This window comes from Hypomesus nipponensis, chromosome 15 (genome assembly GCF_054491055.1).
Source record: "Hypomesus nipponensis isolate SF chromosome 15, ASM5449105v1, whole genome shotgun sequence".
Classification (NCBI taxonomy): Eukaryota; Metazoa; Chordata; class Actinopteri; order Osmeriformes; family Osmeridae; genus Hypomesus; species Hypomesus nipponensis.
Genome location: NC_140375.1, coordinates 5445207 through 5466285, shown reverse-complemented (window position 1 = coordinate 5466285; position 21079 = coordinate 5445207). Strand labels below are relative to the sequence as shown.

The 21079-nt window shown below is 50.2% G+C and overlaps 1 protein-coding gene across 2 annotated transcripts in view; it reads left to right on the top strand.

Annotated features, from left to right (window-relative positions):
- The window catches only part of nova2 (NOVA alternative splicing regulator 2), a 45475-nt gene that overhangs the window by 1189 nt on the left and 23207 nt on the right, over positions 1-21079 (top strand). The window contains exons 2-3 of one of the 2 annotated variants that reach the window (XM_084674954.1): positions 1792-1866; positions 8051-8194. In XM_084674954.1, coding sequence (XP_084531080.1) covers positions 1792-1866; positions 8051-8194 — 219 coding nt within the window. The remainder of the gene's footprint in view (positions 1-1791; positions 1867-8050; positions 8195-21079) is intronic. The other variant, XM_084674955.1, reaches the window with a different exon arrangement.

The window sequence follows — 21079 nt, the reverse complement described above, 5'->3', positions numbered from 1 at the left end:
AGGGAAGCCCGCGAGGTCTACGCACGCGGTTTTGGTAGGCTATATCACCAGATAATGTTTCTGATACAGATAGGCTACTAGTATCTCAGTGCACAGCGCAGCATGTGCATCGGCAAAAGGCTACTGAATATCCCAACGTAGCCGTGAGAACGTAAACAACAGAAAGCCGCGGCTGGTGCGTGATTGCAGGCTACCATCCTTCTCGCTTCTCTAGCGACGGATGACCTTGTATTCTAATCTCTCTCATAGCCAGCCCCTCTATTCTTTGTGCACAATTATTCAAGAGGATAAACAACTGCGTTCACGTCCCCTTCGCCTGGCACAGAACACATTCTAGGCCTAGTTAGCATGGTGAAGCAATTTATGACCACTTAAATGTTGCATTGTCGTGTGTTACTACCATTTTTTCTGACATTGTTTAATGTGGATTCCTATCGATGCATTCAGAACAATTACACAAAGCTGCAGTGACACAATTGTTTCCAATCACGGTCTGCTATTCTGTGCTGGTTGGATCTAACAGGGGATGTCACCATGGTAATATAATCACCATTTGGTTTTTGTTTACATGCTGTCATGCGCCAAGCATCTCCATCCCTACTCTTCCATCAGCACTTGACAGTCATGATGGTCCATGATGGACTGTCTTCATTGGCCTCGGTACACACAGTACTATACACCAAGGTGGATAATTATGAGCATCTTTAGTAAACATTAAGGCTCATAATCATGACCATGATACTGCAATGATGCTTCGATCCACTAAAAGGAACTTCAACTTGGCTACAACACCATACTGCCAACACCAACGCAAAAGGTTTTTTTTCTCCCTAAAATGCATTAAGATGATGGACTGTTGTCAAGAAAATGAATAGGACAGGCAAGTTAAATGACATCGATCCTCAGCGCACTAAAGGCCTTCATATCTAAAAACCCTGATGCACCCATGGGAGGCATTACCTACTCACACGCGCAGATGCACACGTTTCCTCCATTTGGCCAAATGAAATGATTGTGGCTAAGAACACTGAAGTAGATCCTCTTTCTTTCAAGGTAGGGCCCGCGAGAGCCACAATAGTCCCCACCACCGGGGACTTAACCGACAGCTAGCTTTTATAAGACAACAGTCTTTTCTCTTCATTTATGTAAAATATAAAGCTGCTTTCCTAGAGTGAGCTAGGAGCAAGGTCCTTGTATGAGAGATATATAAGAAATAATGTATATAGGACATGTATGTTCTTAGACTGTAGATACAAGTCAGTCTGTCAGAAACACAAGCACAAATTACACATTCTAACTGGAAAAACAATGTTTGTAGATAATAATATAAATAATTGTTGAAATTATCTAGCTACAATACTTGTTGATAATTGTTGAAATCACTCTATATTGTTCACAAACTGAACAATAATTTAAATGATTCAAAATGGTTGATGCCTAATATATCAGTGGAAACCTGTCTATGTGCAGGAGGCCTGCTACAGGTGTTTCCAGTTGAACAGAATAATGGGTTGTCTAGTTTAGTCTAGACCACGGAATCAGTCTATTTATCTACTACTAGACCTACCTCTTAATGTATTCAAACTGCGCCAGTTATCCAGCTAGCTTTGAGGACAAATGAGATTAACTAATGAACTATCCACACTCTCTCTCTGCCAACGATAACAACCATCGCTGGTTAGCTAGCTAGCATGAGGACTGATAAGATAAACTAATGGGTTATCCAGGCTCTCTGTACGACAACAGACAATAGTTTGCCACACACACACCCTGTGCTTCCTCTTCCCCTAGTGCCCTTCCTGCAGCCCCTTTTTGAAACTGAAGGCATTCTATTCCCTCACCAAGAATCACACTCTGACGGCCATGGTAAGACATACGCTTTGATTCTGTTCTTCTACCTTTTCTACGTTCTGCTATTGACTTTGATAAAGGGCTACCATACAAGATGGATGTCACAGTGAAATCACTTCCTGTTTGTATCAAAGGAAGGGTCAAGCTTAATCAGCAGAAAAAAAACCCAACAAAACAAAAACATTTGGGATACTCATTTACTTATGTGACACCGTAATTTGATTGCCTAAGCCAATATCTTTAATTAGGCCATGAATAATTCCAAATATTGAATTCACAATGAGTATTTACAGTCTAACATCATTATTCTGATGAAGAGTAATATAGAATATCCCTCTGGGATGCTCTTTTTGCAGTTTGTAATCAATTCCATAACATCCATTTCCCATGCTTTTATATAATTCAACATTTATTTTGTTTCATGGTACCCAAAGCTTTCACTGGAATTGGAAATGACTCAAAATATTCAGCATCATACATAAGACATCTGTTGGATATCCTGTGTATGAACAGTTTGTGTTTTCATCTCGTTATGAACATGTTTATTCCTTTGTGCATGCACATTACAATGGGAACTGATGGGGATGTGATTATGATTATTGTTATTGTAATATAAAGTGTTTAGAAACATTGTATTATGGAAGTAGTATTGTTCTCTGTACCAGCATGTGTTCTGTACCTGTGTCAGTAATAAGGTTTACCTTAGAGGACATAGGAACCCGCTAGCCTTGGGTTGTCTGTGCAGAGTCATAAATCACAGTTGTATGTTACATAAGGTTAAGGTATTAAAGTAGAGGAGATCAATGACTCCCTTAGATGGTTTTAACAACCACCATTCATCCCTTCCCCCCAGATTGTCTCACCCCCCCCCCCCCCCCTCTCTCTCTCTCTCTGTTTCTCTCCATCTGCATACCCGTGGGGAACATATAAAAGGTGTTTGAGCCTCGCTCTCCCTCTGCTTTTAGTCAATCCTATGATGGCAGGCCGTTCAGTAAGGGGGTATGACGGACTCATTTAGTAAATGGATGAACTGGCAGCAGAGAGGAGAAGGGTTTTACTGGACAGTAGCGAGCAGTCCTCGCTACGCCCCTGCCAGGAGACGTGAGGGGACTCCAGATCAGCTGGAAGAAGGGGATGTGTGTGTGTGTGTGTGTGTGTGCGTGCTTAGGGAGCAGAGAGGTGACAAGACGTGTGTGAAGGGAGGCGGAGTCATAGATGCAGAAGACCAGAAGTACTAAGGGGATAAGATGAACACACACAGGCACACACACACACACACACATCTCCGGCTTTTGGCAGCTAGCGCACATCCATCGCAGCTCCCTAGGGCTCAGACTGCTGGACTGGCAAGGTGTTTGATGTTATTGATCGATGGCGTGGCGAGTGTTTTCTGTTCCTTTCCCTCGACTACCCAAGCGCATACCTAAGTACCTCACCTTCCCCAGGCCGCGAGATCGATGGTGCCGCCCCTCAATGCTGAGGACGGAGAATATGTGCCGTTTAAAACACACTCACTAAATTGGTGTGTGTGTGGAGTGTGTTGGTGGACAGGCTCGCCACAGTCCTGGATGTGTGGTACATGAACAAAGAAGAGTCAAAGAATCAATGTCTGATTGCACCCCATCCTTCCTGTCTCTGTGCCACCCCCCCACCCCCACACACACACACACACACACTCCCATTCTCGTTCCGGAGAGGAGAGCGAAGGAGAAGAGAGGATAGCCTATCTAGAATGCATATTTCTACCCTGCACACTCTCATCCTTCTCATCCATTCTCATCCCCTCTCTTCAGCCATCACAGTAGCTACTCATTTCCCCTCCCTTCCTTCCACCCTCCTCCCTCCCTCCTCCCTCGCCGCCGCTCGCCACCTCCTCATCAATCGTTTGCTGCCATTCTGGTCGACACCGCTTAGTAACCTCGACGTTGTCTGACGGTCGATGTTCCACCATTACCAGAACACACCGCACCACCACCAGCTTGACTGCGTCCCTCTCTCTCTGTCTTTCTCTCCCTCGCTTTTTTCTAAAGCACTGCGTCAAAGAAAAAAAAAATCCCATTGTACAGGGCGGGGTGAGGAAGGCTGGAGGGGGGCGGGGGATCCTTTCCAAACGGCGCCGTACTATTGGACGAGCGACGCGTCCGTCTGCGGTAGCCAGATGCCGATTGGGGGAGAGAGGGGCCCCGTGATGAATATGGATAGAAACGGGCGCTGTGAAGAGCGTTGCGGAGGGGAGTCTTGTAAGCCCCCCTCTGGAAGCAGTCGACAAACAAAGCAGGCCCCGCTTTCACACCCTTTCAGCTCCTCATCTCCATCCCCTGAACGAGGAGCGCTCTCTTCCCATCCACAGGCGCTAGCATAGTTTCGTTAGCCACGGCAGGCTAGGCTAACAGAGACGCTGTGAGCACGGGAGACATTTTGGATTTGAGGCTAGAGAGGAGCACATCACATGACACATGCCCCTCCCTACCTTTTTCGCTAGGGAGAATTCTTTTCAATCACAAGTTATTTTTGTCGTGCAATTAGTGCAAAGAATCTCCTGGTCTCCTGTCCTGTGCCCTCCTCCTCTCCTGTGCCCTCCTCTCCTCCCTGGTGTCTATAGTGTTTATGACACCACAGATCCCTCTGTTTGAGCTGATGACAGGTGGTCCTCCACTAGTCTTTAATTGTGGGGAGCTTTAATTCCAACAAAAGCAGTAGGATGGGGCTAGGGGGTCTAGACAAAGCCTTCCTCCCCCACACAGACTCTCCCAGCTTAAGGGAGATGAATATTTTCCAACACCCCAGTACTGAAACCATAGTCCCCATTTAACCCCCCCCCCCCCCCCCCTTCCCTTTCTACCCTCCATTAACAACCCCCACAGACACACACACACACATCCTCCTCCAGACCCAGCCAGTGCCTCCAGCCCCCGGACACCAGATCCCAGGATTTGAGCTTTCAATCCCCAGGCGGAGGATGCCTATTCTGGGCTCCTATGCTCCAGGGAGCCCCTAGCAACAGATTGCTCTGTTTACCCATTTGTTTATTATGTCAGATGTCTTGCTCATTATTTATTGTAGACGCTCCATACACACCGATATACCAAAGAAACATGCACAGTTCCACTGCCTTGCACACACACACACACACACACACACTCACTCACTCACACCGGCCGGTTAATTAACATGTGTTTTTGGTGGACAGCTCAAAGTACAGGTGTGAATGTTCCCAAGACGCATTGAGGACGCATTAAGATTGGATCGCTCAGGCCCCATTTGGAGGTGTTCCAGGCTGCATACGACCACAGTCTATCAGCAGTTTGTCTGAATGTGTCCTGGGCCACGTTGAATTACCGTCAACTCAACTGACATCCTTTGCTTCAATGAAATTATGTACTCATTCTGAATTGTTGGATTTCTTCTTTTAAGATCCGTTAGACGAGGCAGGGAAACTGCATTGCTGCCTCGCACCGTTTCAAAACAACTACAACTACCCAATTGGTTTTTGCAAAGGGAGATAACGTACGTTTTTTTCCCTGCATATTAGAAAGAAAGTGACATCACAAGTGTTCGCTGGAGAGATGTCGAGACGCATTCTAGGTGTGAACTGGCGTACTGAGAGCTCTCCGCCCGTGGTTGGCTCACCTTGGTCGCATGTCAATGCCAGGTGTGAACAGGGCCTGGTAGACACATGAGCACCCCCACTTCTGAACAGCAGGATGAATCCTCTGATCAAAAGCTGGATCTGCTAGTGCAAGACATATGGGACACATTAGAAACCAAGATGGTGTGTTAATGGGAAGCTCTTCAGAGTACATTGGAAGGATTTGGAAGTACTTTGGTCAGACACACACAGAGGCAAGAAACAAACTTCCTTCTCTAGTCTGTCTCACTGACAGAACCACAGGAAGTGAGAGTCCTTCCTGTAGGAGCTTGGATATTCTGATTGGCTAATCTCAGTTTGTGTTGTGGTAGTAGAGGGATGAAAACAAAGACCATCGCCTCGGCAACGACACCACATACATACACACTTGCATACACACCACACACTCCAAACACACACACGCACACACACACACATCCATACACAGCAGGATGAATCCTTAATATCTTTACACACTTACATACACAACACACACACATCCCTTCTTATCCCATGCCAGTCGTCTGACCTTGCCCCATCCACCTCGATCCGTCCTCACCCCTCACTACGTCACCACAGCCAGGGGTTCAAACCTCCGCAGAGCTCCACCCCAGCACCCACACAGCCGAAGCCCATCCCCCAAACCCAGCCTAAATACGAAGAACCAAACCATGACCTCATCCTCCACAGTCCTGTCCTGCCTTCAGAACGAGGGGTGTGACAGACAGCTCTTCATCTCACTGGGGGAGGGAAACGGAGGACGCGCCGCGCCGTCGATCAGTTGTCCAGATGAATGTTTAGAGTCAGTGACGGAGGCCCAGGCATAAGTAGCGGAGCAGCTGTGCTCAGTCGTCGCTGTTGATTGGTTGTGTCTGACTGTCTGACTGCCAGAGAGGCAGGGTGACTCAGAAGGGTCGGTACCAGGAGAACACAGAGGGACAATTAGAAACAGGGATGGGAAGAAGAGGGATGACGAGGTGTGAAGCACACAGATGCATTTAAATAGGCTGTGCGTGTTTCAGTTTGCTCTGTCTGCTGGAGGCGATTTTGTGTAGCTGATGTGCTTGTGCACACTTCATTCCCCTTTGTTGTGTTTGTGTGTGTGGTTGCAAATGTGTGTGTATTTGTGTCTGTATGTGTGTGTGTGTGTGTGTGTGATATTATTTATCAATTCCCTTCTTTATTAATCGAGGCAGGGTAAAATTAGATATGTCCCAGTCTAAAGCAGGTCAGTCTTGGCTTTAAACAGAATCTGGGTCACTGCAGAACTCAGAGAGCAGGTCTGCTGCTTCTTAGTGAGAGGAGAAGAGAAGGAAGGAGAGAATACAGAAGGAGAGGAGAGGAATGGAGAAAGAGGTGAAGAGAGAAGAGAGGACAGGTAAAGAGAGGAGAAAAGAAACAACATTTAGAGTCTCAGAATAGGAACCAAAACAGTGACATTGAGAGATGTGCTGAGGGCAATGTTTTGGGGGCTGGAAGGGGATGATTCACACCAAGGGAGGTGAGGGAGAGGTGATGCTTATGGAACATGGATCTGATGTTCCTAGAAGAGTTTGTATTGTTATCCCTAAAAGAATAGCTCGACCTTCACCCTGCACTTTGAGTACCTTATGGATGACTAAATAGATGGCTGGACCGAGTGCATACTGTATTTATTAAAAACATTGTTATTTTGGTGGAATGACCCTTTAAAGAGTCTAACTCGACCTGGATACACATAAGATAGACATTACCATGGAAACAGAGACTTCTCTGTACCAGGATGGTGTGTGTACATGTGTGTGTGTGTGTGTGTGTGTGTGTGATGTCCGGGAGAAAGATATTGTCTCTTGTGCTATACCAAACCCCCTTCATCCCTCCATCCCCTCCATCCTCCCTCATCCCTCCATCCCCCTCCACATCCATCCCAAAAGACACCCTGTGTCTGAGGCGTTTGAAGTCGTCCTCCCGCTCACCCCAGAAGGGGGGTGGGCGGTCGATCGAAACTTTAGAGACGTAGAAAAAGTTCTCTCTTACACAGAAGTGGAGGCGTGGCGAGGCGAGGTAGAGATAGTGATCACATTCACCAGGGCAGTAGAGGACTGGAGGCGAGGCAGAGAAATCCTCTGTGATCTGGAACACGGGAAGGGTTCCCAGCCTGTTCCCAGGTAGTGACATCACAGCCTTGCAGTGTGTCCCAGTATTGGGTGACTGTGATCAGACATGAAAACCAATCAGAACCCTGGGATTCAGACATGTGGCCCTGCGGAGAGACAGCAGAGTCCTCTGTGAGACACTTTTTAGATAAGAGCCATTTATAAAGGCTCGTTAGTGCAGCAAAGGCACATTTAGATGATCGCCTCATCAAGTCTCAGTCATGGAAAGACTTGTTAACATAAAGCAGTCATAATCTGATAATTGAATTAGAGGAACATTTGTGTTTCACTGGAAACGCGATTTGATATCATTTTGTAAAGGGAAACCGATTAATTTCAGTGTGATGATTTCTGAGCAGATGCTTGATTCTAGTGTTCATAGCTGTCGTTGAGACAACCTGACGCTGACTTCCTGCTTCCTGTTTCCTGTGAGCAGAGGAAGGCGAGTACTTCCTGAAGGTGCTGATCCCCAGCTATGCTGCCGGCTCCATCATTGGGAAGGGCGGCCAGACCATCGTCCAGCTGCAGAAGGAGACTGGGGCCACCATCAAGCTGTCCAAATCCAAAGACTTCTACCCAGGTAAGAACCACTTCTGCCTGGAAGCCTGGACACCTGGATGGCAGGTTGGCTGACTGACTTGTTAGCTGACTTGCTGATAAACTGTCTGTCTGGCTGGTGGGCTTGCTGGCTGGTGGGCTGGTTGGTGGTCTGGAAGGCTGATTGGCCGGCTGGCTGACTGGTTGGCTGAATAGCGGGTAGGCTTTCTGGCGAATTGGCTGACTAGTTGGCTAACTGGCTGACTGGTTGACTAACTGGCAGACTAGTTAGCTGGCTGGTTGGTTAGCTGGCTGCCTGGCTAACTGGCTGACCAATTGGCTGGCTGGCAGGCTGACTGAGTGATTGGCACACGTGGTCACCTCTACATGACTGGTGACTGAAGGCTGTGTGGTGGGTCTGGGATTCTCTCTCTCTTGGTCATTTCTGTGTCTGTCTATGGATTTGTTTGGGTGATAATTGTATCGGGTGTCAGATTCCTAGTTAAGGTTTTAGCCGTTAGGTCTGTGCTTTCTCCTAATGTTGGTTCACAGACAGGCCATCATTGTTGTAACCTCAACCCCTAGCCCCAGCCAACCACAGCAGATGCAAGGTGCAGACACACACAGACACACACACCCTGGCAATGAAGAGTGATCTGAGGCTTAGAACGACCTTATTGATGTGCATGGTGAAATAAGGAGCAGAAAGAAAAAGAAAGAAGGAGAGAGAGAGAGAGAGAGAGAGAGAGAGAGAGAGTGTGAGAGAGAGAGAGAGAGAGAGAGAGAGAGAGAGAGAGAGAGAGAGGAAGAAGAAGAAGAGGGAGACTGAAAGAGAGGTCTATAGAAAGAGAGGGCTGTAAGGGGTCCTTTCAGTCCTGCAGGAGTGAAGAGAGTAGGGTGGGGGGAGGGTTTGAGGAGGGCAGTTTAGAGGGGCAGGGAGAGAACGGTGGGAGGGGTTGGAGGCAGGAGGGGGTGAGGGCAGAATGGTGTGTGTGGGGGGGGGGGGGGCAGGAGGAGGCTCCTTCCTCCGCGCTGAAGGGGGCATCTGTATGCAAATTAGGAGCTTTTCTTCCTGGGTAACAAATCAAAAGGCCTACCACCTGCTTCAATGTCCTGGCCTGGTGTGTGTGTGTGTGTGTGTTGGGGTATGAGAGGGTGTGTGTTTGAATGTGAGAGAGTGTGCATGCATGTGTTTGGGTGTGAGAGTGTGTGTGTGTGTCTGGGGGGGGGGGTGGGCGCAGTGTGAAATGGAAATGATGGGATAGCCTAATCAACTGAGCAGAAGGAATGGATTTGCTAGAAATCCCTCCATCCCTCATTCCTCCATCCCATCCTTTTGGAACGCCTCCTTCCCATCCCTCCTTCCCTCGTTCCTCCATCCCTCCTCTAAGGACGTTATGCCTCACTCCCTCCATCTCTCTCTCTCTCTATCCATCCATCCTGGGAATAGTGCTGCACCAGCGTTTAACTCCCAACCAATTAGCTGTGCACAGCAGTATCAGGCCAGACAGCCAGCCATTCATTACAACAGTAGCCAAGATTTATTAGATACGCACGGGCCTTCCAAATATAGGCCCTTCACAACGCCCACAGGAACAAAGGGGAGTGGGAGAGGGGAGGAAAGAGGAGGGGAGGGGGACGAGGAGAGGGGAGGAAGGAGGAGGGGGAGAGGAAGAAGAAGAGTGGAGCGAGGGTTGGCCATATTTCCTAGTGACCTTGCGTCTGAGGAGGACAGTACTAGGGAGCTATCAGGAGAAAAGTTTCACTGAGATATTAAGTAAATGAGTGGTGTGTGACATGTTGATGTGCCATGGTTTATCTCTGTGGCTTGAAGTTAGAAGAGGAGGGATGAAAGGAGAGGAGAGGAGAGAAGTGGAGAGAAGAATTAAAAGGAGAAGAGAGGAAAGGGGGCTCCACTGCTAGAATGTCCCTCCATGTTAAGAACAACATTATGACATCACCACCACATGACCCAAACCAGTCACATGCCGCCCCCCCAGCCTCATACCCGAGGATTCTTACCAGCCAGTGAGGATGAAGAAACACCTCATTGCTGTGAACTCTGTTGTTGTTGTGTCTGAATGGTGACTAAGTCTATCCTCTAACTCATCTGTCTGTCTCTGACAGCCTCTCCCCCATATATCTCCCTGTGATATCTCCTCTCTCTCTCTCTCTCTGTCTCTCTCTCTCTTTCTCTCTCTCTCTCTCTCTCTCTCTCTCTCTCTCTCTCTCTCTCTCTCTCTCTCTCTCTCTCTCTCTCTCTCTCTCCTCCTCCTCTCTCCCTGTTACCCCCCTCTCTCACTCTCTCTCCACCTCCTCTCTCCCTGTTACCCCCCTCTCCCACTCCATCTCTCTCCACCTTCCTCTCTGCCTCTCCATTTCTTGCTCTCTTTCCCCCCCCCCCTTATACTCTCCCTCTCTCCCTCCCCCCTTCCCTCCTCTCTCCCAGACTCTCCGCATGCCACCATGCTAAAGCCTGGACTTAATCCTGACATGCCATGATTGCAGTTTTCAGTAGTTAATACCCAGTCAGCCTCCCCTCCCTCCCTCCCTCCTTTCATCCATCCCTCCATCTCTTCATCCTCCCCCCTCGGGCCATATCTGCAGTACTGATGTGTGCCTCCGCTAAGCAGCTTACGACTCAGAGCTTTTTCCGACAGACAGATGAAAAGCTGTAATATTTCATATCCCCTCCTGCTCCGGCCAAATCACTTGTCTGTTTGTTTTGCAATGCAACTCTCCCTCTTCCCAAGGCATCTTTGATGCCCCCCGTTTAATTCAATTGAATTCAATTTCTCCCACTTGAATTAAATGATGGAAGGAAACGCTGGATGGATGGATTGATCGTGGCAGTGGAGGGTTTAATGAGTGGTTTCGCTCATCCATCCTCGTGGGCACACCCTCCAGCAGCCCACCCCCCCACCCCCCCCCCTCTCCCTCTGTCTGTGCTGTGAAGGCAGACACATGCTAGCCTCGCTCAGAACGAGCACTGTTAGCGGTGTCTCCAGCTAGCAACACAGGCTGGCGCCCATGGGTTTGTTTAGTTCTGTGTGTGTGTGTGTGTGTGACGTGATACCATTGAGCTCGGGGCTGAGTAATGCCACTGTGCCAGTCTGTGCCACAGTGATGCACTGTCACCCGTATCGCCATGGAACCCTCACGTCACCATGGCAACCAGACACAGGAGGGGCATGGGGGGGGGGGGGGTGGGGGTGGCGTGGCTAATCAATCTCAGAGCTGACCCAACATACAAACCCTCCGTCACCGTCCATCTTCTCCTCCACCACCACTCTCCCTTCCACTAATCATGCTCTCTCTCCTCTGCTCTCTCTCCTCTCCCCTTTGCTGACTTTTAATCAGCACGACCTGAGGAGCCCAGTGGGGCCAGCCACAAATAGAGAACCATGAACAGAACACACAGATCAATACTTCCTGGAGAGACAGGGGGGTTGTGTGTGTGTGTGTGGACTGTGTTGGGGGTGAAATATGACTGTCACTAACCAGATCTCTTTCACTGCCACAAATATGCACTACCACGCACACACACCCACACGCTCACACACACACACACTCCCCCAATAATGCGTGGTTCCTCTGGCTGATTTTGCCCAGAGAGCATCCGGTTCATTGATCTAAGGTCCAGCAAATGAGAGAACGTTTGGGAAAATGTGGGGCGAGGAGAGCAGAAGGCAGAGAGGAGAGAAAGGAGAGGGGCAGGCTTTTCACCTGCCAGGACCGGAGCAGAGTGCTCCTGCCCCCCCGCACCCCCCCCCCCCTCTCATTCCTCCACCCTCTGGATCCGGTTGTGTTCAGGCCCCCCTCCCCCCGTCTTGGAGGTCAGACAGCAGTGAACCAGAGGATCAGACAGCGGGGTTACCTAGGTGTTGTTGGAAGGGGGCGGTGCCATACAGTCCTGAGTCACATCATTCGGAGCTCTCCTGTTTGTGTTGACCATTCAGCTGCTGTTTGGGTCTGTGGCCTGGAATATAAAGCTTTGACCCCAGCTTTAGGGCCCAGTCTTTAGTCTCTCTATCCCCCCCATCCCGACCTACCATCCCCAGCCCAACCCCCCCATCAGTAAAGAGAGTGGAGAGGACCAGCTGTCGTTCCCCTTTCTCTGAGAACTCTTGAGTGTGTGTGTGTGTGTGCGTGTATGTGTGTGTCGTCGCCCCTAACCCTTTCAAATCCCACCCCAAATGGCACCTGCCACTCACACCGTCACGACCCCCCTCAACCAATCAAAACACCCACTTCCGTGGCAGCCCGGGACCTCAGTCATCTGTGATTGGCCCAAGCCAGGCCCAGCAAAGCGGCGTTTAGGGGGCTTTTGTTACGGGGGGAGAAGAGAATAGTCTCCGCCCCTCCACCCAGCCCGGCCTTTGTTTACTGACATGACAAAGCCCTGCCCCAGCTGTGCTGCCCCTCCCTGGGATGAGGAACAACTGCCAGTGCCTGGCTTCAGCAGGACTGGGTCTAAAAATAGGCCCAGAGCATGGTGTTAGATAGTGGGCTGTAGAAAGCAGGTTCTGGCCCGCAGTGGAAAACATGTGGAGATCATAGAACTCTGGATATCTGTTATGTGTGTTTGTGTGTGGAATACCAAATGTATATAGACAGTGTGTCAGAGGGGAGGAGGAAGAATGAAAGATTTATGCATTGAGATGGGTGGGAGTGTGTGTGTGTGTGCATGCATGCGTGTGTGTGACAGATTGAGGAAAAAGGAGGGAGAAAAGGGAAAAGACTGGAGAGAGTGAATGAGAAAGCGAGGGAGGGAGGTAGGGAGGGGAGCAGTTGAATATCCAGAGGTTTGAATAGCCAGTGATGGCCCCAAACTGTCAGACACAATAGCGAGTGGTGGGACACTCTTAATGACAATGGAGCCTTTGACATGGTGACCACAGAGCCATGGTCTTGTGGAGGGGGGAGTGGACTCCCATCTGCCTCAAGAGGACCATGCCACTCTGCTGGGCACTGTGTGTGTGTGTGTGTGTGTTGGCTTGTGTGTGTGTGCATGTGTATGTGTGTGTGGGTGGATGGATAGTCTGTGTGTCTGCTTCTGTGAATGTGTGTGTGTGCAGCACAGGACATGCCTGTCGTCCCTGAAGCCTTCTTGCTGTTGCTCAGGATCAGGATCTCTTGTCTACGTGTGTTTGTGTGCTGGCTGTGACATGACAAACAGGTCTCAGCACAGAACCAGCAGTCTGCAGGCCTAGAGCCCTCCTCCCTCCCACACACACACACACACACACACACATGCTGACATGGGCTGCTGTCATGGCTGACGCCGGGTGAGATGTTGAACATGGGGACCACAGGTCCAGGATCAGCTACAGGAGGGAGGGAGGGAGAGAGAGAGAGAGAGAGAGAGAGAGAGAGAGAGAGAGAGAGAGAGAGAGAGAGAGAGAGAGAGAGAGAGAGAGAGAGAGAGAGAGAGAGAGAGAGAGAGGGAGAGAGGGGGGAGGGGGGAGGGGGGAGGGGGAGGGGAGGGAGGGAGGGAGGGAGGGAGGGAGGGAGGGAGGGAGGGAGGGAGGGAGGGAGGGAGGGAGGGAGGGAGGGAGGGAGAGGGAGGGAGGGAGGGATAGAGAGGGAGGGAGGGAGGGAGGGAGGGATAGAGAGAGAGAGAGAGAGAGAGAGAGAGAGAGAGAGAGGTGGTTGTGAGGCTCACCCCTGCTAGCTCAGACCACCCGGTCACACAGCCAACATAGCTTGATCTGAGCTCTGCATTGCCATGACAATTTGCTGGCTTTGTGAACTGAATGAAGCTGATGTGGGGGTATTATGGGATGCCAGAGCAGTTTGTGTGGGCATGTGTGTGTGTGTGTACGTGTGTATATATATGTGTGTGTGGGTATGTGTGTGTGTGTATGCTTCAAGAGAGCCTGAGCTTTGGTAAACACACACTCTGTAACCCCCTCGCCCATCCCCCCCTCAGACAAAGCCTGGATTTGTGGGACTGTACACCCCGTTGCCTTGGTGATGAGAATCAAAGTGACAGCTCTCAAGGGAAAGGAGCCCCTCCCTCTGTCCTCCACTCCTTTCTTCCTCTCCATCCCTCTCTCCTTAGCAGGTGTGGTGTGAACATGAAGGTTGTCTGTCTATCTATGCAGCTTGTGTGTGTGTGTGTGTGTGTGTGTTTCTGAGTGTGTGTGTGTGTGTGTGTGCATAGTCCAGCAGACTGCTGTTGTCCTCCCCCCCTCTATTAGATTCCCTTCACCAGGTTTGCAGGAGAAAATCAGAGACAAGGAGCGTTTGGTTCGACTTTGGATGAGGCATGGCTGTTGTTGTTGCAGCAGTAGGAGTGCTATAAGTGGTGCTCGACTCAAATGACTCAAACCCAACGCACTCATACCTACCCACACACCGGGGGTCAATCCACAGGCCAGGGAGAGAGGAAGATGAACAGAAAATCATTACATGCAAATCAAACCATCTGTGTCTACCTACACAAATGTGCGGGATGCACACACAGAAACACAGGCACACATGACACACACAGAAACACACACAGAAACACACACACACACACAGAAACTGCACACACAAAAAACTAAAACATGCACACACAGAAACACGCACGCACTCGAGTAAGCTAAGTACACCCTCCTTTTCCTCTCTGATTGCCCCGGCACAACAATGGCACTTGGCGTTTGCGGTTGCTATGGCGACAGCCCCCCCCCCCCCCCCCCCTTCTTGCATAAAGAGGTCAGAAGAAGAGATCTAAATCTCCCAGCGTCTCCTCGGTGGGCGGAGCGGCGAGGGAGAGCGGGCTCTTAAAGGAGCGTGTCTCTGCCTCTCTGGCCCACAATAGAGACACACAGTGACGGGAGGGGCCGTCCCTTTAAGAGGGAAGGTGAGCGCTGACAAAGACCTTCATTGACAAAGGCGGAAAAACCCCGGAAAAAGAGAGAGAGAGTGAGAGGGGGGCGGGGCATAGGGACAAAGCTGCCCCTCTGAGCCCTGACTCCCCCCCCCCCCCTTCCTCCTTTACCTCACCCTCTTTCACCCTCTCGTACCCCCCACCTCTGTCCCACCCCTGCAGAAAGGACCAGGTTCCACAGCTGCCCCCCCTCCCCCATTATCTTTAATCCCCCAGTGAAAGCTTCCCCCCTCACCCCCCTTCGGTGATTAATTTCACCCCCTCCCTCCCTCCCCCCTCCCTCCTTCCCTCCCTCTTCATCCCACAAAGCCCCATCAGCTGTTGGAACGCCAGCCCCCCCCACCCACACACACACACCCACACCCACATGCACTCACACAGTCATACACACAATCACATGCACACACACTCACACATGCATACAAAAACACATGCACAGACACACACACACAGCTTGGCCGATCCAGCTCATCTCGCTTTAATTGCAGCAGATCGGGAAGCGATAATTAACCCAGCAGAGGGAACGGGAGTGTGTGTATGTAAATGTGTGTGTGTGTGTGTGACAGTCAGGGAAATGCAGTTGGCGGCCAGGAGTAGGACAGCCGGAGAGAGTCATCATCGCCCGTCTGCTGTCTCCCCTAGAGGGTCGCCATGATTGGCTGAGAAGATGATTGACCTCTGACCCCTGTGTCGACAATACCGCGACCCCTCACATCTGACACCCTTGTGCCTCTGCAAATCACACACTCCAGCTTCTATTGTTTACAATCCTTTTCCACTCGGTTCTATTCTACTCTACTTATTTACCGATTCTTTCTAATCTAATTGAAAGCATGTGCTCTGCTTCCAACACAATCATTTCTAGCATCACACAAAACAACACCAAACACAAAGCAGCCTGGATATTATTACATTACGTAAACAGATATAATTTTCACCCGACAGTTGTGATCGTTTCAAGCAGAGGGACTATGAGCCGGGTTTATTAAACACGGATATTCGGAGGACGTTGATGTCATAGCCATGTGGAAGTGGTTAATACGCATGACATCAGTGCTGTGAGAGAAGTTTCTCCCATCAGCACACCACACCCTCCATGTCAGAGCTCCACTCTCCAGATCTCCTCGCTGAATCTGCAAACTGTAAATCAACTCTTAAACACACTAGCAAAACCTGCTTGCTGAATATGCACTTGGCCAATGTATTTGATCATGCTATGCTAAGCACTAGTTATATCTGGCTAGCTAGGACTCTGCAGTAAGCCTTTGCTATATCTGGTTAACCAGAGCTAATGCTAGTTCTATACTAGAGGCTAGCTGTAAAGGCCAGACAGATTTTTATAAAACTGTGAAGTTCAACAGAGGCCTTCCAACACAAAGAAAGATGCTAATTAGAGTTTAGCTGATTGCTAATTGCTATTTTCCCTCCTTCTCCAATAACACTATGTAAACAACCTTTCCAAAGAATGTCTGACAGGAAAAGGTTAAACCACATAGATCCGATCAGAAGCGAGAAAGAGTGAGTCAGAGAGGGAGAGAGAGAGCGTTAGAGACAGAGAGAAAGAAAGAGGTTGCATAAACAGGCGAGGAAGAGAAAGAGACAGATAAACGGGTATTTTGTTTTCCCAGTTAGCTCCCCCTCTCTTGTCTCCTCCCCTTAATTACAGCCATGTCTATCACATCTTTATCACGCCAAACACACACACACACACAGACACACACACGGACACACAGACACACACACGGACACACACACACAACCACACACACTCACAGACACACATACACACAACCCCCCACACACACACAGACACACACACACACACACACACACACACAGACACACACATTCTGGGGAGGATCGCGGTCGCTCCCGGCCCACACGTGCTCAGTGGAGGACAGACAACAGTCTACGCTTTCAGTCCTCTCCTCCCCCCCTAACTTCCGCCCTCCATCCATCCATCCATCCATGCATCCCAGGCAGGTGTGAGAGGAGAAAGCAGTCTTTCAGAAGCTCCCCCCTCCCTGTGTCCTACACCTCCAGAGAGGAGGAAGCAGAGAGAGGAGATGATCCTCAGAGTGTCTGCCAATTCGGGGAGGAAGGCTGTATTTCACCCTGACAGACTCCCTCTCATCCAGGGGAGGTCCAGACAGCTCTCCCTGGCCCATGGCCCCGGTGGTGGTCCTCCTGGGTTAGCCATGGTTGAAGATGTCTGCCACTCTCTCTGTGTGTTTGGCAGAGAGAGAGGGCTAACTGCCTCTGCTTGTCCTGTTTCCAGGTGACTGTTCAGAGATAGGCGACACAGAGGATCACAAAGAGAGCTGTGTCTGCACTTGTATCAGTTTGGGGTTGTTCCCAGTCTGATACTCAATATGATTCTCTGTTTGATTCCCAGTCTGAGTGTCAGTTTGATTCCCAGGTTTCTCAATATGATTCTCAGTTTGATTCCCAGTTTGACTCCCACTTTGACTATCACTTTGAATCCCACTTTGATTCTCAGTTTTCAATCACAATTTGAATCACAATTATATTTTCACTGTGACTCTCAGTTTTGCTCTGGTGTGAAGGCTCCAGACCTGCAGCCACACAGTTGCAGCTGTGTCAAATGGAGACCAGATTGCGTATGATGTAAATCGTCAAGCATCCCGGAGCTGTTGCCGTGGCGGCGACTCACAGCGTTGAGTCAAGGCTGGCCGAGTGCTGCACACTCCCACTGCAGAGAGAGAGAGAGAGAGAGAGAGAGAGGGGGGAGAGAGGTACAAAGAGAGAGAGAGGACCCGAGAGAAAGATGGCGAGAGAGAAAGAGAGAGAGAGAAAGTGAGAACAACGGTCACAACACTGCACAACACGTGCCATGGAAACCATGGAGCAGAACACTTCCTCCCCACAGGGAGAAGAGAGGAATGGAGAGAGAGAAGGGAGGAGAGGAGATTGGTGACAGAAGGAGGGAGGGAGGAGATGGGTGAGGGAGGGAGGGAGGGAGGGAGGGAGGGAGGGAGGGAGGGAGGGAGGGAGGGAGGGAGGGAGGGAGGGAGGGAGGGAGGGAGGGAGGGAGGGAGGGAAGAGAAGGGTGCTTGAAGGAGAGAGAGAAAAGGGGGATGGGATGACGGAACGGAAGGCGGGAGGGAGGGAGGGAAAGGAAGGATTGAAAATAATTGAATGGGACTTGGGGAGGGAGGGAGAGAGAGACAGAAAGGGATGGAGAGAGTTTTATAGAGAGATATTTGTTTGGAAAAGGAAGGGGGAGAGAGGCAACAGTGAAGGGAAGAAGGGGTGAGAGCGAGTGAGGGGGAGGAGGAGGGGAGGGAAGGGGTGATACAGTAGATGGGGGAGGTAAGGAGGGGGTGACTTAAATGGGAGAGGACGGAAGTGAGAGATATGAGGAGGTGGAGTGAGGAGAAAAGGGGTGCGAGAGGGGTAGGGGGATGGGAGAAGGTTCCGGGCCCAGGCTGGGTGTTAACCAGAGAGGATCACTCTGGTAAAACAGTGGGTGGGATTAGACTGCACTGTAAAGTTGTGAAAATGGTGATAAAGTTGGGCATCCCTGTAAACGCTGTCCACCACACAAACACAAAGACACCGCACACACACTCAGCCCCTGACCCAAGCCTGTAAACACTTCCCAGTACACAGCCACAAAACCCAACATGCACACACACACACACACACACACACAGCATACCCAGCCTCTATAAACCCTGGTTAACCCAGCCCAGGAGCCAGACAGACAGCTAAAGGGGGAGGAGGGGGAGACATGGGGACGAGGAGGGGGGAGGAAGGAGGAGGGGAAGAGTTGGCAGGAGGAAGATGAGGGAGAAGGAAAAGGGGAAGGAAGGGCAAGCAGGGTGAGGACGGGGGAGAAGGAGTTGCCGGAGTTGTAACTGAAGGGTGAGGGGGTCAGAAGGAGTGGACAGAGGGGGAGAGAGGGAGGCTGGGAGGGCAGAGTAGCAGCTGACAAAGGGGGAGACAGTCTCGAGCCACATAGATGGAGGATGGATTTGGGGGGGATTTGATAAGGGTGTGTGTGTGTGTGTGTAGGGGGGTGGGTGTAATGGGTTTAGACCAGTTGACATTGCCCCCTCCCATTTTAATACACTCACAAACTCACACACACACACATGCCCTGTGGACCAGAGGATGTTTAGACAACTTTGACTTCCCAGAGTGTGTGGGGGACAGGTGTGGGTCTCTGTGTGAGTGACTGAACTTCTGTGAGTTGAAGGGGGTGGGGGGAGGGGGGGGGGAGTGGCCGAGGCAGTTGTAGGACACCCTACACCACTGGGGAAGATTTGTTCAACGAGTTGAGGACAGGGGGCATTAGGAATAGGGGGATGGGGGGGGGGGGGGGGGTGAGGCCAGCTGCCCCCCCTCCCCTACACACACACTCCCATCCCATGACAGCTCTAGAGTCCGTCCCAGCCTCGATCCAGTGTGTTCTGCAGGGAAGGTCACTGGGAAACTAGACCAGACCAGGCCAGGCCAGATTACTGTTGTCCAAACACACCAACTATGACCCTTCCCCCATATCAGACATATACATTTAGATATGCACAGTGTGTGTGTGTAGGGGGGATGGGGAGTGTGTGTGTGTGTGTGTGTCTTGTGTGTGTGTAGGGGGGATGGGAATGGTGGTTCCGTGTGTATGAATTAGCATGTGTGTGTAGGAGGGGGAGGATATGGGTTCGGGAATGGTGTGTGTGTGTGTGTGTGTGTGTGTGTGTGTAGCCTGGCCTACTGCAGTGTGATCCTTGGTGGGGGAGATCGGAGACCCCTCAGTCCCCAGCTGTGTAAATCAGGGCTGAGGAGGGGGGAGACACGGGGCTCAGATAGGCAGCCCAGCATGACTGCTCCTTCATGTATTCCTAGAGAATCTCTTCTCCTTCCTTTCATCCCTCCATCCCTCCGTCCTTAGCTCTGTGTCCTCTCCATCTCTCCCCGGCCACAGTATCTGTTGCATTATTCATATAGGAGGATGTATGTGTGTGTGTGTGTGTGTGAGAGTCTTAATGAGGTCATCTGTTCACTCGTGTCCACCCTAGGGTTTAAACAGTGAGGATACACTGCTCGTCTCGTCTCCTCTCGTCTCCTCTCGTCTCCTCTCGTCTCCTCTCGTCTCCTCTCGTCTCCTCTCGTCTCCTCTCGTCTCCTCTCGTCTCCTCTCGTCTCCTCTCCTTTATTCCAGTTATGTATAGAGTGTAATCAGTCACCGAGCAGGAATTCACACCCGGTCCGGTTACCACAGCCCCTTGGAGGCCACAATCAAGCTGTGTTTGTGTTGGTGTGTGTGTGTGTGTGTGTGTGTGTGTGTGTGTTTGTGTGTATAAGTCAGCATGTATGTATTAAACAGTAAAAATGTTGGTGATTGGGTAAATATAGACCTCTGAGGTTACACTTTTGGACGTGTGAGTCTAGGTTGTGTGTGTGCGTGTTTGTGCGTGTACGTGTGACATAGTTAACAGCCTGTTAAGGTCACATGTGCAGAGCTGCTAGATGTCTGTGTGACAGGCAGGAGTAACGATGTAGACAGAGATAGACAGATCAACCGTAACCTTGACAGACCGACTGACTGACAGACACACAGACAGACTTAATCATGTCATTGTAACATCACAGCGATTAATAAAGTAAACGAGAACGAAAGGCAGGGATGAGACCAGACCAGAGACCAAGACAGAGAGAGAGGGAAAGATGTACACAGAGAGAGAGAAAGAGAGAGTGGGAGAGAGAGGTACACAGAGAGAAAGAAAGAGAGAGTGGGAGAGAGGTACACAGAGAGAGAGAAGACCAGAGGGAAAGAGAGAAAGTGGGAACAGTCACAACTTGCCCTGAGGGAAACATACCTGGAAGAGATAACTGTCAAGGTGATAACTGTCACGATATTAAAACTGTCAATTAAGTTGTTGTTTTATTGTGTTAGGTCTGTAGCCAATATTTCAATTATTTTGTGTTTATCTAGGAAGAGTTAGAGGGAAAGAGAGTGTGTGTGTGTGTGTGTGTTTGTCTTTGAATGTGTGTGTGTGTGTTTGAATGTGTGTGTTTTCCAGTCCCCTA